This window comes from Tyto alba, unplaced genomic scaffold, assembly GCF_018691265.1.
Source record: "Tyto alba isolate M040663 unplaced genomic scaffold, T.alba_DEE_v4.0 Super-Scaffold_5, whole genome shotgun sequence".
In the NCBI taxonomy this organism is placed as follows: Eukaryota; Metazoa; Chordata; class Aves; order Strigiformes; family Tytonidae; genus Tyto; species Tyto alba.
Window position 1 is genome coordinate 11,857,849 of NW_024881326.1, and position 13,926 is coordinate 11,871,774.

General features: G+C 51.0%; 1 protein-coding gene across 2 annotated transcripts in view; it reads right to left on the bottom strand.

The window, feature by feature from the left end:
• LOC104361454 (gamma-aminobutyric acid receptor subunit beta-4) overlaps window positions 1-8,564 on the bottom strand; it is a 75,973-nt gene extending 67,409 nt beyond the window's left edge. For both annotated transcript variants that reach the window (XM_032996157.2, XM_032996156.2), the window contains exons 1-2: window positions 7,593-8,564; window positions 3,432-3,520 (exon numbers count right to left, since the gene is read on the bottom strand). In XM_032996157.2, the coding sequence (XP_032852048.1) occupies window positions 3,432-3,520; window positions 7,593-7,672 (169 nt within the window). In that variant the 5' untranslated portion in view covers window positions 7,673-8,564. The remainder of the gene's footprint in view (window positions 1-3,431; window positions 3,521-7,592) is intronic.
• Between the last annotated feature and the right edge of the window lie 5,362 nt (window positions 8,565-13,926).

The following is a 13,926-nucleotide window of genomic DNA, read 5'->3' on the forward strand; positions in this document are numbered from 1 at the left end:
ATGAGAAGGGCAGCCTCGGGCTGCTGTGCTGTGGAAGCACTGGTTCTCTTAGAAAGGTTGTGAGGTGCATAGTCTGCCTTGGCATAGCAAGGAGCACAAATGGTACATGGGAACAGACTCTTCCACCTCTACATCCAGAGGTCCCCAGCTCCCTCCTGCTCTGTGGGAAGCAACTGTGGGTACCTGGGGAGGCAAGCCAGGATGCGGAGGTGGTAGGTACCCTGCCTGCAGGGGTGGGTGGGTGGGGACAGGGCAGGGATGATTGCCATCAGGCACTGGTGTGGGGGCAGGATGGAAAGAAGGAAACAACACTCCAGTAGGATGAAGATATGGGGAAAGAAAGCAGGAAAAGAGGAGAGAAGGGAGGAAGGTAGGGCAGTGTGGTTCATCACTTCTGTGGGTTGTGTTTCTCATGTGTGATTCTGTCTGGGAAGGACCTTTCCCTGACCACACCTCCGGGGTGCCCAGCACCATCTGCTCTGACATTCCTGCCCCCAGTGCCCTCATCCTTGAGCTGCAGAGGGCCAAGGGATCTGTCTTGTAGAGGTGTTCTCTGGAACAGCTCACACTGGCTCACAGGCAACTGAGTGGTATCTGCTTTTCTCCAGTCCCCTCCATGCCTCCTGCAGGCTGTCCAGCCAGGCCCCGCTGCCAGCCCTGAAACAGCCCCATGCCATTCTTCCAGAGCACACGCCTCCAAGCAGGACCTGCCACCCCTCCAAGATGCTGTCTTGGCCATTCACAGCTCACTTTGACTGGTCTTCCCGGGGCAAGAGCACAAGTGGGTGAAGAGTGATTGCCTTACCCAGCAGAGATCGCTTACACCCATTTTGCACAGCAGAAAGGCAGCCGAGGGGTGGTGGGATGGTCCAGGTGGAGCATGAGGGGGGCTGTGGGACAGTGCCCAGGAGAACAGCCCCGTCCGCAGGGTGCTGACACTGGGATTCAGTCCAGTCGCACGCATCCCTGAGAAATAGTAGGTCTGCATGCACACAGGTTCTAGGGCTTTGCTCAAAGCATGCCTTTGCCAACTGCACACAATTTATTGGGGGAACTTCGCCATCTCCACAGCAGGGCTGTGGAAGAACTAGAAGCCACAAAGGGTTAGGTGCATCCTGGAGTGATCCCAGAATTTATCCTATAGGATCTGGCCAAAATCTCAGAGAACTGGTGAGCTCTGGGGACAGCAGCGAAGCAAGGAAACTTCCACCCCTTTCCCCTGGGCTTGTAATGCTAATGACCTCCAGCTTTCAGACTCACCTTTCAGCCCACCCTTCCCTTAACTGTAAACGCTGCAGGAGCATTTTTGTCCAGATAAGCTTATCCTCACGGGTAGGGGTTCAGACATGCTAAGAGTTAGGGCATCCCTGCACACTGAGCACCAAAGGCACAATCACTGGTGCTACCAGCCAGGACTTTGTACTCACAAGCAAAGGGAAGGACAAGAAAGGGTGAAGGGCAACAGTGAGATGAGTGCAGGGAAGAGGGACACCATTGTCTTTCCATTTCTCTGCTTGAGTGAGGGAAAATGCAGTTTATACTTTGGTAATTCAAAGTAAAATGAAATAAAATGCAATGGTTGCCCAAAAACATTCATTTTACAGTCAGCAAGGATGCAGTGCCTGCCGAGTCCAGCCCGTGCACCACACAGACCTGGCAGGGTCAGCAGCATCGCCTGCACCGAGCCCTGTGCTGCCTTGCCCAAGCTGAAGGAAGGGGTGGACGGCTGAGTGCCCTGGGAACCTGGCATCAGAGCACACAGGCTGTGAAATGGAGCTGGGCTGCTGGACCTCCAGCCCCATGGCTGCCCATTGCACCCCTCTGCTCTGTGCCTCTGCAGAGCCAGATCACCTACTGTTTTACTGTATCATAATCATCTCAGTGGCTTCCAAGATGGTTTTCTTGCAGTTTTTATGTCACCTCTGCAGTTCTCCCCCTCTTAAAATGTGACTGAACCAATTCCTGTGATTCGGGCTGGTCAGCTAATAGGGAGATTTCATGTTTCCTGGACAGAGCTTTTAAATCAAATCCAGCCATATCCCATGTTTAAAAAAAGAGAAGGGAGAGGGAGAACCCCTGTTTCCTTGCAGACTGCTGCAAGTGCCTCAGAAGTGTTTCCCCACTGGACTGAAATAACCTCCCAGATGCCCCTGAGCACTATGGAGGAATAAGCATCTCCCCCCAGGGGAGCAGCAGCACTTGATGGTGCCACCTGAAAGCCCTTGCTCCACCCTGGGGTAGAGCGTGGTGGCGAGAGTGGTGGGGACAGTGTGCATGGAGAGGGAAAACAGTCTCTGCTGAAGAGTAAGGGGTGATGAGTGGATGAGGGCAGGTTTGGGTGAGGTGCAGGGAAACCAGAGGTTTCAGGGAGACACAGGTTCGTTCACGGGGTCATGGGAAACTGGAATACACTGAAGTGACTTCAAAACCTGAACCACCCCCATCTTCAAGGAACTCTGGATCAGGCTCTTTGAGAGAAACCTCTTCAGTTGTATCACCATGGAATTGCCCCTGGCATCTCTCCCCTCTGAGAGCACAAGCACAAATCTGCTCCCCAGCAGTCATCTGGAGAAGGACATCTCAATGTGGTTCCTGTCCTCCTGCAGGCTGAAGATCCCCCAATCCCACACATCTCCTCATGAGAAAGAAATAGAATTGCCCCAAAAAGGCTGAAAACAGCCAAGCTTGGCAGGCTGAAGCCAGAAGTCCTCCAAATCCCCCTCCCTCAGCAGTTCTCCACTGCCTGCTCCTCTCCAACAAATGGACCTCAACTGTACCCTGGAGTACAACGGTACCCAAAGATTATTTCGTATTTTATTTCCACCAGGACGACAAAGAGAAAGCCCTTCCCATTCCCCTTTTTGCTCACAGGACACAAGAGAGGAATTGTGGATCCTTCCATCTCCTACTGAATAGCATCCAGGCCACCAGCTGCCCAAGGAATATTCTATCCCATATTGTTGCTGAGGGGGCAGTCTGGCAGACCAACCAACAGCCTTGCCAACAATCACCCCAACCTTCTGCAGGGAAAAGAGCTAAAATATCTGGCATTGGGAACAGAAGTGGAGGATGGATGACCCACTGTCTGCAATGGAGGAAAGTTTGAAGTAGAGGAAAAGCAAAGTATCTCTGTCCCAGTAAAATGTCCCCAGAAACATCAGACCATGGACAACCCAATTGTCTGGAGAAAGGGATGATGGTGCCAGTCACAGGAGAGGAGCCAGTGAGAGAAGGAGGGAAACCAGAAAACAAGAAAGAAATGTGAGGGAAAAGTGAAGAAGGAGATGAGGGCTAGCAAACAGTGTAGAGTAGGAGACATCAGATGGGAGCATTTAACGAAGTCAGTGCTGCAAGCTGCAAGTGGCCCAGCCAACAGCACGGACACCCAACAGCCCCTGTGCTCCGCTCCCCGCGACCAGCCGTCACCATACCTCCAAAGTCAGGCCTGAGGCGGACGTCATAGCCCTTCAGCAGTTTGTCCACAATCTCTTTCACCACAGAAATATTCCCAGTGGATGGGCTGAAAGACAAAAGAAGAGAGTCCTTGTCATCCCATGTGCCACGGGCCACATGGGGGGGGTCCTGGCCAGGCAGCACCTTTGCAGCATCCCTTGTGCCCCATGGCACCAAAGCTCCTGTGTGTGTTACAGACACCCCAGCCACAGGCAGAGCCTCCCTGTTTCCTTTCTCACTCATATTTTCTGTCCCTGACACATCTCTCAGCCCCCAGTCTGCACACGAGCCCCACAGGGCTGCCATGGGCCCTAAGCCATCCTGAGGGGTGGCACAGGAGTCTCAGCAGGTACTTTGTCTCCTCTTCTATGGCTCACCCCAACTCCTGGGTACCCAAAACTCTGTCCCCCTGCACTCCTGCCTGGTGTGTGCCCACATCTCAGTGGTCCCACCGGGCTGGCGCATCCCTCAACATAGGCACCGCTCACCACTCACACTCTTTCCCTGGCCCCTGACCCACGCACTCGGAATGCACCCTGCCTGTGGGTGGGTGGGTGCACACACACACAGGCAGTCAGAAATTGTCCTTCTTGTTCCACCAAGGGATGCACAGGGTGGCTGCAGCCTTCCTCTTGCAGGTCTCACTCCCCTTCCCCTGCCACACCGGGTATTTGCTTCTGGTCTCACATCTCACTGCATGGACTTGTCACGCACTGAGGTCCCCACTACACAAGTCCCTCCCCAGCAGGTGCCCCACACTGTCACACACACCAGTGCAGCCTCTGCTTCTCAGTGCACCCAGGTATTTCTTCATATTATTGAAGTAAAGGGAAAAACAATGCTCCTTTTGTTCTATGGCCTCAACATACAGCTGATCTTTGGCATGTAAAAATTCATTTTCTGTCACTCAGCATCACCATCTCTTCTTAGCAACGCAAATCAAGAGACAGAGACGGGAAGGAGAGTCCATCTTCCCCTCTGTGTGCCAGAGCAGTGATCCTTTCCCTCCCAATCCTCTGACTTGTACGCAGAGGGGGGAAAGCCATCCTCCCTAACACAGATAATGCTCCTCCAGCCATTTCAGCAAGAAGGGAGCTCCCTCTAAAAACAGACCAAGAGCCAAAGCAAAACTGAAGGTGGGAAACCAGAAAGCAGAGGATGCTAAAAATATTGAACCTATTCAGTGCTGTGGGGTATATAGGTTTTCTGCCTGAATACCCAGCCTTTGTGCCACCCTTGTCCCCTGCTTTGCATGAGAATAGAGACCCTGTTGGTGACAACTGCTGCTCTTTGCAGTCACCCACCACAACAGCATGTCTCCCTGTCAACACCACCTCCCACATCCATCCAAGTCAAGCTGGAAAGCTGCACCATAGCACTAGCTCTGCCAGCTAGCCCCGTGCCTCACTGGACACCGGGGTTTGCGCTGACATCCCCATGTGTCTGCATACACACACCCCCCCACACACAGACATGCATGCTCTCCTGACTGTACCGAGGATGTACGGACTCCCTGCTTTTTCACACAGACATGCAGACACATGAAAACACTGGAGCCCAAGGGTACAGCTGTGAAACGTGCACAGACATGTGTGCACATGTGTGTGACCCCATCCGAGCCTGTGTGGAGGTGACTGTGGGTGCAGATCTTTCTCCATCGGGTTATAAAAAGGCACTGGGCTGCGAACACGATTTATGTGGGAGCACAGAGACAGGCATTTGTGGGTACCTGCGACTGGGTTCCCATGTGCCCAGACTCTCTGTACAGGTGTGGGTGGAGGCATGTGGGACCACCAGGGAGTCTGGGCATGCGTTAAGGCTCTGGATGCAAAGGCTGTGTATGTGCAGGGATTTATCAACCAAATAGGGATGTGCAAATGTGAGACAGCACACTTGCCAGGCCCAGCTTTGGTGCATGGACAAACTGTTCAGGACTAGTGCTTGGGGAGGAAGAGTCTGAACTGCATCCTGAGCATGCACCTTAGAGGGGTACAGCTCTTCATTGCATTGCTTTAATCACTGTGAAAAGGACAGAGAGGTGTGCACAGGTGGACATTTTCATAACATCATGTCTAGGCTTACAAGGTCCACTTGCACCTGTGGATTTCTATGCAGGTATGTGAGGTTTTGTAACAAGCTTATGTCTATATGCTCACTGTGGACTTACAGTGTGCACCAGCATTTGCTCATCTCTAGACAGTTATTCCTAGGTACATATATTTCCACATTCATAATCTAGACATGTATTTCTCAAGGGATTTAGACACTTCTGTTTAGCTTCACACAGGACATAAACTCGAAAGCAGTGTTACCTCCTTAATATAGGCAAGGAAATTGAGGCAGATAATGTAGCCAATGTGCCAGGGGCCCTGCAGAAAGAGGCAGACTGGGAAGAGGGGCTCTTTCCTCATCAGCTACAAATTGGCCTAGTGAGGCCATAAACTGGCATCATTACTAAGGGCAAAAACTGGCACCATTATTAAGGGCAAGGTCTCTTGCCTCTCAGTGCTCCTTTTGATCCAAAAAGTCACGTCCCTCCTGCTGAACAGGCAAGTTGTGCATTTGCCCAGCTGTGGGTGAGCAGCTGCATGTAAGTGCTATTCCTGGCAAATATGGGTCTGCATCTGCTTAGGGAGCACGTACATCCAGCCTGTGAACTGAATTTTTGAATACCGTGTCCCTGCCTCTGTGTGGGTGTGTATGTGCTTTGCATATACATGTACACTTGCAGCCAAACATCTACATATATGCACACCGTGCTGCTGGCTGGGATGTGTGGGAGTAGCTGAAGGCATGTGCACATGGTAGAGTGTTTTGCCTCCAAGGTGTGCACGGATATACATGCAGACAATAAGTGAATATCAGTCCTGAACATAAGCACATATGGGGACATGCAGGGACACATGTGAGCAAAGGCTTTTGACATGGGCATTGCTTTTTGCACATTTGCTTGGACACTGCCTCTAAGCATGCCTGTGTCTGTATCCATACACAGTGGAACCATGCATGAGTGGCGTGGGTAAGGTGGGCGCGAATCTGCGCATGTGCATGTTTATAACTATGGGAACATAAATCTTTGTATATACAGATCTGCAAGCCTATGCAAGGGACCTGCATGTGTGTGTCCGGAACGTGCTGCTGGGTGTGCATGGCTGAACAAGGAAACGCCACAGCTCCCCCCGGCCCCAGCAGCCTCACGCACCCCTTCAGCACAGAGGTACAAACCCACCTGCCCGCATGTGTGAGAAGGGAGGGTGAGGAGGATTAGACAGCGCTACTCCTGGGTGTGAAGGCAGTGGATAAACGCCTATGACAGAGCAAACAGGTGTGCTCTGTACACCTTGTGCGGGCTGGATGGGTGCCTGCACCTCTGCCCGCTCGGATCCCCCGGAGCGCTCAGGGCTTACACCGGGAACAGCCGCAGCTTGGGCACACGGGGTGTTGGTGCATTTACAGGGCTACACGCAGAGCAGGTACAGCCTGCCGTCCTCTGGAGGTGTGTTGCGATACACATGTGTGTGCACCCCAACGGGCTTCGATGAACACACACACGCCGGGCTGTACCTGAACGGATCGCATCCACAGATGATTACGTTGCGTGCCCTAAATCTGCGTGGCGGCACAGACGTGGGCATTGCCTCCTGTGCACCGCAGAGCCCGGTACACGCACAGCCTGGATGCGAGTGTGGCTGCGTGTGCGCCGTGTGTGTGTGCAGGCACAGGCATGGCCAAGGCAGCCCTGGGACGGCGTGCGTGTGCGCACAGCCCGGTGCCACGCAGTCCGGAGGCTCCTGTGGACACCATGTTCCCCAGCAAAACGCTTCATTTTGCCATTTTTCCCCAGGTCGCACGGGGAGGGGGGGGTGGGGGAAGGAGGGGGGAGGAAGGCGCTGCAAGTGGGCTGCGAGGTGGGCTCAGTCTGCAGAGAGCCTGCTCACATCTCATGTATGAGCATCCCTCCTCCTCCCCCTAAAATGACACGGACTGGGAAATAACAACAGCAGCTGGCAAGGGAAGCAATTTGGGGAAAGAACCCACTCCCCTTTCCCACATACAGATCGATGGAGAAAACCCCAAACAAAACAAACAAGCCCTGTGTCAGCCCCCCTGTCCCTGCAGCCTGGGATCGCAATCCTTACCTTTGCGCACAGCAGGCGAGACAAAGAGCTGCTAAAGCAGAGACAATTCCACTCAGTCTGTCTGCCTGAAATGTCCACATTTCCACAAAGACGAAGGATGAAAAAAAATCTTTGGAGGGGAGGGGAAAGAAGGATGGATCTTCTGAAATCCCCCTCCAAAAAAAGGGGGGGAAGGAAAAAAGAAACCAACCCCCCCCAGTTAATGATTTCCTAGAGAAAAAGAATAATGAAAAAAACTAAAAAATGTGGGGGAAAAATATCCCCCCCCCTCCTTCAGTGCCAGTCAAAGAATTCGTTTCTTCTTCCTTTCAGCATCCTCTCAACAAGAGACATCCTCTGGCAATGGAGAAAATCCCAAGAGAAAAAAAAAATAAAATGCCCCAAAATGGGCTCAGCAAAATGTGAAATCGAATCTCACAGGTACGCAGAAGAAGGAGAAGAAGAAAAAATAAAAAAAAAGAAAAAAAAAAAAAAAAAAAAGAAAAAAAGAACTCAGTGTCCCCTGAGCAGTCCACTTGGATTATTTTTCCTGCTGCTCTTCTGCCATCCGGTTCTGCAGATGTTGCATGGCTCCTGCTACCCACCTTCAGAGAAGAGGAGGAGGAGAAAGAGTGTGTGTGTGTGTGTGTGTGTGTGTGTGTATGTGTGTGTGTGAGGGGGGAGGTGTGAGTTATCTAGCAATAGGATTTTATTCCGGATTTTACCTACTTGCTCCCCCTTCCCTCTTTATTTTCTGAGGGGGAAGGGGAAGCAACCCAACCCCACTGTGCAGTTATTTTATTTTAGGGAAATCTCAGGCTCGTCACTTGGAAGGTTTGGGGCTTTTTCTGAAAGGGTTAAAAAAAGAAAAACAAATGCAACCCAGTAAATAAATAAATACATATATGCATGTGTATAAAATAAATAAATCCCTGTCTGTGGAAAGAGCTGCTCTCCGAGGGAGGACTGGATGTCTCCCTAGTGCTGTTGCCGCAGCTCCTGTGGAGTTTTGCTGCTCATTGCAAAGTCACAAGAGGAGGGGAGGAGAGAGGGAGTTTGTGGATGGGGAGGGGGACTCTCTGGACAAATTGGGATCCTGACGTCATGGCTGACAACATTAACCCCTGCTGGCTTGCAGAAGGGATTTTTTTCTTTCTTTTTTTTTTTTTTTTTTTTTTTTTTTTTTTTTTTCCCAGGGAGCTGGGAGCAGGGGAGAGGATAGGAAAGGTGTTGGCAATTTGGCAAGCAGGGGGGATGCGACTGGACAAGAGTAGCTCAGCTGCAAGCACTGGTGGGTGCTGTGGCTGTCTGAAATAGGGTGATCAGCAAAGGCTGAGCTTCTTCCTTCAGCCAGAGATAAAAAAGTAGGTGATTTACTAAAAGTCTCTCCGTGCCACAGGACAGAGTGGCCCGGTGGCCTCCTCCTGGGGCACTGGGGAAGATCTGAAGCCTCTGCTGGGGCTGAAGATTTCCCCAGGCCAGGGAAGCCCAGCTCAGGAAGGATTCTCAGCTTTCTCTGGAAGGTGCTGTGTTATGGGTAATGGTATAGTTTGTGGGAAAAGGGAGACTGAACTTCTGGAAATGCTGCTGAGGATCAGCTCCTGGTGCCGTGGCTTTGCCTGATGAAATGATAACAGCCATTGACATCTTCACAGTCACAATCTCCTGAGCATCAGCTTCTGATCTTTATCTTAAAAAAGTAATATAATTAAGGAGCTCTACACCTCTGCCTTAGGCATGCAGTAACATATTTCCATGGAGGACTTTTTCCTAGGAAAAAGAAGAGATCCAGCAGCACTTTGAGTGTAGAGCAGAAGCCATGGCTCAAGGAAGAAACATGCAAGCTCTCACACCAGAACCATCCCAGATGCTGTCTCATCTGTACCTGCCTGGTAGCTCAGAGCAGACTCTCTGAGCAGGTAAGTCTCCCCTCCCCTGGTGCTGGCTGACCCCTGTGTGTGGATGGTCCCCAAAGCCCCCCTGGGCCAAGAGGGCAGAGCAGATGTATCACTGCAGCTGGGCAGAACAAGGTCCAAAATGCCTCTGAAGAGGCACAGTGCAATGCACAGTGGCCTCCAGGCAGCACCCTCGTCCTGCCCTTCCCTCCAGGGAGATCTGCCCCAGCCCCAGCTGGACAAATCCTTGGCTCTAGGGTTCATAATGTTCTCTGCCCTCGTGCTTGTCATGGCCCTTTGTGGTTTCCTTATCAGAGGCACACCACAGGTCATGTACTCAGCTCATCTCCTTCTCCCAAAAAGGGGGATGGAAAGTGACCGTTTTGAAGGGTTGCCCTGTTGCAGGCCAGATTGAGCTGTTGTGATGCAGAGACATTAAAGCAAGGAAAAGCTGGGTTGAGTGATGCACTGTCCTGGTGTCTCTGCTCAGGCCATCTCCCCTGCAGCCCTTATCACAGCAGGGAGGTCCTGGGCACAGCCAGCATGCAAAGCTTGTGGGGAAAAGGAGGGCTCCAAGAAGGTTTTGCATCTAGAAGGAGGCTGTGCTAGAACAGGAGGAGGAAAAGTCATCTTATGGGCTGCTGAGGCTGGTGGAAAATGATCTCTGCTTGGTTTAGCACCCAGACCACCCCTGCTCCTCCAGACCTCTGTGAGTTAAGCTCAGAGCAGTGATCTCCCACTGTGTTTTCTCTCAGGCCAAAGCTGATAAGTGGCACTTGTCACATGTCAGCAAATGTGTCTGCACAGAGTAAGGGGCCGGGATGTAGCACACCACCAATGGGCTTTTACTGCAGACCACTTGCTGTGGCCTCCCAGGCTGCAGTTAGATGCAGGGACTCAGCCATGACACCCAGTTATGGCTGGTGCTATTTAGCTGCATCGTAGCCCAAAGCAATTGCTGCCTGTCTGCCCGGGCTCTCGGTGCTGGGCTGACTGCTGTGCCGAGGGTGTATGCCCTCAGGATGTGCCCTAGCTTTGACATGCCCTGATGTCATGAGCAATACATGCTTTGTCAACTCCCCCAGAAACTTGTGGCTCCTCAGTTCCTGTGGCTGAGGGGTACACCTTTGCTAAAGGGCTGTGTGTGGGGAGATGGGCTGAAGCAATAGGGTTTCCCCACGTGCCTGTTGAAGAAGAGGAATCAGCCCAGCAAATCTAGGCTGTGCTTGGTCAGGAGCAACCCCAACTTTAAAAGCAGTTGGTCCCACCATTTCCACAGGGCAGTTTGTCTCCTGTGTGGTCACTTGTGCCCCACCCAGGGTGCCTGGCTCAGCCAGCCATGGCACGGATATGCCAGGGTCCTTTGAGATCTCCCCATGAGCACAGGTACAACAAGGAGTCCCAAGCCTGGGCTGAGCTTCCCTGGTGCCTCTCAGGTGCCGACCATTGTACAGGTATGGTATTTACCTCATTTACTGCTGTTAGTACGCGGGTCTCCTGGCAGCAGTGTCTTTCTGAAGCACTATTATGAATTAAGCTGCTGGGTGACAGCGAGGAGCTCCTGGGGAGATGAGAAACATTTGCCAAGGCTCTGGGCCCCATTTAGCCCCTCTTAGGCCTTTCCACTCCTCCTTTTTCTGGCCACTTAGCACTGCTCTCTCCCACCAGCTATGATTGCATGTTACTGGCAAAAAGGTAAATGGAAAGCAAATGTCAGAGGCATGCATGAAGAGGAAAAATTATGCTCACAAATGGTGACATTTGTGCTTGCAACTTCACCCAGTCGGGAGCAGAAACCGTGTCACATGAATTATCTGACCAGTCAGCCACAACGGGAAACTTTGGAAAGCCGATTGCTTAGCAGTGAATGCATTCAAAGAAGCTGTTGTGTGCTCTTGAATAATCTACCTGAAGCCATATTCAGGAATACAGGACTGCTTTGGAATTAGTCACCCATTTCTGCTGAGTCTCATTGAGGCTGGTGCACATTGATACATGATGATGCTCACTGAGGTTTTTATTTCTTGGACTCTGGAAGATGGGCAACCTTGAGCCCCTCACAGAATCCCAAATGCTGGCTCTCCAGTGAGAGCTCAGTAATGGGTTTTTCTGAAGTTCCTATTCTGAGTCTGAAAAGAGCTGTAAGAGACTGCTGGAGATGACATGCTGTGGCTGTAATCACCCTGAAGAGGCCATGGAGGATTGTGTTCATGGCCATTTGCTGTCCTCCACTATTAAATCATTCATTTTCACTCCTCTCTTACTTGTTGCTCTGCTGTAAGCCCCATACCCTGACCTCCCTTCTTATCCTGTGGCCACTGCTGACTCCAAGTTGCAGTTAGTGTGACAGTGTTGTGCCAAAAGCCTCTATAGATCATGGCTTATGGTCTACAGCCACCAGAGACAGTGTAATTTCCTTTTTTTTTTTTTTTTTCTCCATAGTGTCTAACAGTTGAGTATTTTCTGGGTCTTTAGTTGTGTGCTACCTCCATCTTTGAGTTCATGGCATGGGAGAGAAGGATCAGTGCTGTCCTGAGGGGTTTGCACTAGTAAAGCAGTGAGGCAGTGAATCAGATTGTCTTTACCTTTTAGCAAAAACAGGGAAAGAAAGGGAGGCTGGGCTTTGCCAGCACCAAGGCATGCTTGAGACCTCCTCTCCAAGCATGCAGATGCACTCAGCAAATGGATTCTGGGTATGTATTTCAGTAGAAAGTATCCAACAGTAGGAAATACCATAATTAAAACTAGTGCTAGGAAGCATCCAAAATACAGGTCCACCAGTACCACTTAGCTGTGTCACCTCCTGCTCTGAGGAGATGTCAAGTTTCACCCTCACAGTAGAAAGGAATGAGGAGCTCTTTCCCTTGCCATCACAATTATCACGTAAGTGCTGTTTTTCCCCAAGAGCTTGCCATCAAGGTGGAAAATCTTCCCAGTCCCTTCTTCCTGCTGGCAGGAGGCTGGCTCTTCTGTCAAGCCAACAACTCCCAGCAGAAGATGGTGGTTCTTCTAAAGCAGAAAACGGACAAGCAAAGAGAAAACAAAACAAACCAGGCACTAAACCAGAAGTTTCATAAAAGCCCTGCAGGAAGAGAGAAAATATTCAGTCTTAGAGCCAGCATTCCAGTGTGGAAGGTAGAAAACACCCTGAAAGTAAATGAAGTGTACCTCTTGAGGCGGAAATAGAAAAGGGCAGAGGCAAGGGAAGTTTTCCCACCTAGTATAGCACTCAGTCACTGTCTCCTGCTGCAGCCGCGTCCTGGCCTGAACTCACCAAGCCAGAGAGCCTTTGCAATTCCAGCTCTAGGTTCTGGCAGGGAAGGTTTTCCCTCAAGCTGCCCTGCAGGACAAATGCTCCATCAGCAGTTACAGGGCCACCTAATCATCCTGAGGTGTTGGCAAAAGAAGACCACAAGTTGCTGCCCCTATGTACTGATGGGGCTGACAGCTACCAGCAACTGCTTGGACATCTGGGACTGTCATTTCAGCAACTCTGTGTCCTCTAACTCACAAATCACTCCTAATGTACTAGCCCAGGAGGCCCTCTGCTTGGACACACCATATGCTAGATGTTATATATTCCTGAGGAAATATCCCAAAGATATAGTGCATATACAGGGTTTCTCATCTTTGCTGAGCTAAAAATCCTTCATTACTTTGCAAGATAATGCAAACTTCTCCAGAGTAAGTGGAAAAGCTGAACATTCTTTGGAACTGTGAATGGGTGAATTGGCGAGCAGAGTTTTGCATGCAGTCACGTATCTCTTCTGTGCTCAAATCTCTTTTACTAGAAGATGGAAAGCATGGAGAGAAGGGAGAAAGGATTGTCTGTGGAGATAGGTTCATGCACCAACTCCCATTCCAGCCTGTCTTTTAGCTTATGAGGCTGCAGACATAGTCTAGTTTGGGCTCTTCTTCACTTAAAAAATAGTACGGCCAAGTGAAGGTCCTTTCATTATGTGTGTGCAGAAGCACTGTGATAGCTGTGGTTGTTGAGAAGGTTTAGCTCCTACATCTACAATGAAAGAACATCCCTATGCATGCTGGTCTCCCAGTGCCACAGCCTTCTCCTGCCATGCACAGACAACCTGCAGGGTGACAGTGACACCATGCTGAGCCTGTAGCACAGGGACAACCTGCTCCAGCCGTACCTGAAGGCAGGTGATGGGAAAGGCAGGTGAGTTGGGTCCACAGGGCAGCCTTAGGGCTGACACAACTGCAGAGGAGCTGTGGCACCCTGGGAGGCATGATTTTGTTTCTGCATGAGCATTGAGGGATGTAGAACCTTACTCATCTCATGAATGAATGTATGGCTGTATGTCCCCTGGCTACTGACTGCAGCAGAGATCAGAGCCAACTTCTCTAGTGTCAGCCTGCCTGGCCTTGCTTACTGCAGTGGCATGTCATTGCCTTATCCCTCTTGCACATCTCACCTTGGGGCTGTAAACACAAACTCCTGA